This window comes from Capsicum annuum, chromosome 3, assembly GCF_002878395.1.
Source record: "Capsicum annuum cultivar UCD-10X-F1 chromosome 3, UCD10Xv1.1, whole genome shotgun sequence".
Classification (NCBI taxonomy): domain Eukaryota; kingdom Viridiplantae; phylum Streptophyta; class Magnoliopsida; order Solanales; family Solanaceae; genus Capsicum; species Capsicum annuum.
In genome coordinates, this window is record NC_061113.1 from 256,470,084 (window position 1) to 256,472,434 (window position 2,351).

Below are 2,351 nucleotides of genomic sequence, written 5' to 3' on the forward strand. Positions count from 1 at the left end.
TATTTTGTGAATAGAGTGAGGTCGATTAGATGATGATTCATACGATTGCCTTTATGCACTTCAAGTTTATTCACTTTTGAGTTTTGACCCAAGGTCAACTTATTTCGTGGCCCATTACAACTTTTTCTTTATTTTTTATGTTAAACCTCCTACGTAATTTAAAAACAGAACACGAAATTTTTAAAAGATTTTGGCTATACAAATTATGAAGCGTTATGCTGAATCATTTTCCTTTTTGATATCCAATTCAAGGTCCAATTCCCAATACTGAATGAACTACATACATCATACCAAACAAACAAACAAACAAACAAACATAAAAAGTCTAGTGGACAACAAACATCCAGCATCTGATATCAGTTGCCCGTCCGAAAAGAAGGAATTATTCTTTTTGGATATTCATCTCAGAAGATAAGATAGATAAGAGTCATTTCTTCTCTCCTTTTTAGGCGGCATTTTGAACCTCTCTCCTTACGGTCGACTTAGCCCATGACCTCCAGATCAAGAAGAGCATGTGGGCCTTACAGAGTGTTTTATTGTTAAGCATAGCCATGTTTTTTTCGATCCACCTAGTTATTCAGCAAATAAATAGCAGTTCTTTAGAGGCAATCTGGTATCATTCACTTATCTGACAACTCCAATGGCTTTCACTCCATGTTCCTCCACATACATAGCAAAATTCAGTTCCACACCTGAATTGACAATATAGATCGACCATATGTTAAACATGTTGATTAGTTAATGTTAAGATCGAGCGTTTTTCGTCATGGTAAAGGCACAACTTTATTTCTTAACTAAGTCAACCAAGCAAGCGTCATGTTCGATCATGACTCCAACCCGGATTTGCCATAGGCATGATATTGGCATTACCTAACATTTAAGTTAATATAAAAATTAAACGAAAAATGAATTAACCTGCAGGTTATGTGTATACAGCCATCAGCCTTCTGCACAAAATGTTTGCAATGAGGGCATCTCATCCATTTGGAGTCATTAGCAAGTTCCTCAACCTTCAAATCATCTTCTCTATCTTTTTCATCCTTTTGGAAATTGTCACAATCAAGCCCAACATGCCAAGGGACACCACACGGGGCGCAGAGCAGCCTTTGGCATGCAGGACATAAACACTCAACTATGTCCTGATCTAGATCATAAATCAGCAGCTCTGAACAATCTTTATAAGGACAATAAAACTTTTCGCAATCAAGAAGAGTTGACTCACTCAATCCCCCTTCCCATTTTTCAAATATATTTTCCGGGATGATGGATTTACAAGAAGCAGGTTCAATTGTCACGCGACATTTCAAACCTGGACAAGTTACTGAGAAAATGTGGTCTTGAATTTTAGACTGAGCATATTGGGCTATGCAATCAGAACAGAAAGAATGATCAGAGCAATTTTCGAGTTTGAACATTTCGCTTGCAACTTTTGTCTCCATACAAATGTCACAGGAACTTTGGGATGATTCAGGGGATTCTTGGATTTCTGATGACATGTGAAGGTGGAAAATTCCTAAGGAGGCTGCAAGAACCTCTTGGAGTTGAAGTTCCTCCGCGCACTCATCATCTGATACTATGAGAGTGCGAAAATCTTCATTTTCATCAAATGTTTTTGAAACTATGTCTGCCATGGAATTGATCACTGGTTGGTTAATTGGAAGATCTCTTGGAGATAATTGCAGATTTGTGATACTATATAAGGGTTTTTACATTGTCCTGTTATTATATAACTGTTATATAATATGATGTCCCGTGACATATGTACGCGTGAAATGTCATTAATTAGAGATAATAGTTAGTAATGAAATTGAATTTGAACACCAAAAGTTACTTGTTCAATTTGGATTTGTATATCTAAGATAGTTGGCTAAATTGCCAACTTGAAGTTAAATTTAGCAACTTAGGAACTAAGTTTGGTGGTTTATAAATAATATCTTTTTGTATATTTTATTAATACAACAAAGTAGTAAAGTAAAAATACTACTAAAATTCTCTTAAGTTCTTTTTTTTTTTTTTTAATTTAATATTAATATTTTATCTTTATTTTATAACAATAACAACGTGTATAAAATAATGGACGAATTAAGTCGTCTTCATTATAGAGTTACACAGAAAATGCTTGGGAAAAAAAACTGAAGACTTAGTATGATGGAAGGGATCAACCTTTTAAATGACATAATCAAAATGCTTTAACTGACATAATCAAAATGCTAAGCAGTTTGACATTTGAAACTTTAATCATTTCCTAATGCTAGTGACGTTTTTCTAGCAGGGCCAAGAATTTGTGTTGTAAAGTGTAGAAATTCAAAATTTGTGGACTAATTCAATTTCTATTAGAATTTTAAAATTGG

At 34.2% G+C, this 2,351-nt stretch overlaps 1 protein-coding gene across 1 annotated transcript; it reads right to left on the bottom strand.

The window, feature by feature from the left end:
• Positions 1-213: 213 nt before the first annotated feature.
• On the bottom strand, positions 214-1,727 carry LOC107865901 (E3 ubiquitin-protein ligase RSL1). The gene is made up of 2 exons (XM_016712093.2): positions 916-1,727; positions 214-692 (listed from the first exon to the last, which is right to left on the bottom strand). The coding sequence occupies exons 1-2, from the start codon at positions 1,629-1,631 to the stop codon at positions 617-619; spliced, it is 792 nt and encodes a 263-aa protein (XP_016567579.1). The 5' UTR covers positions 1,632-1,727; the 3' UTR covers positions 214-616.
• Between the last annotated feature and the right edge of the window lie 624 nt (positions 1,728-2,351).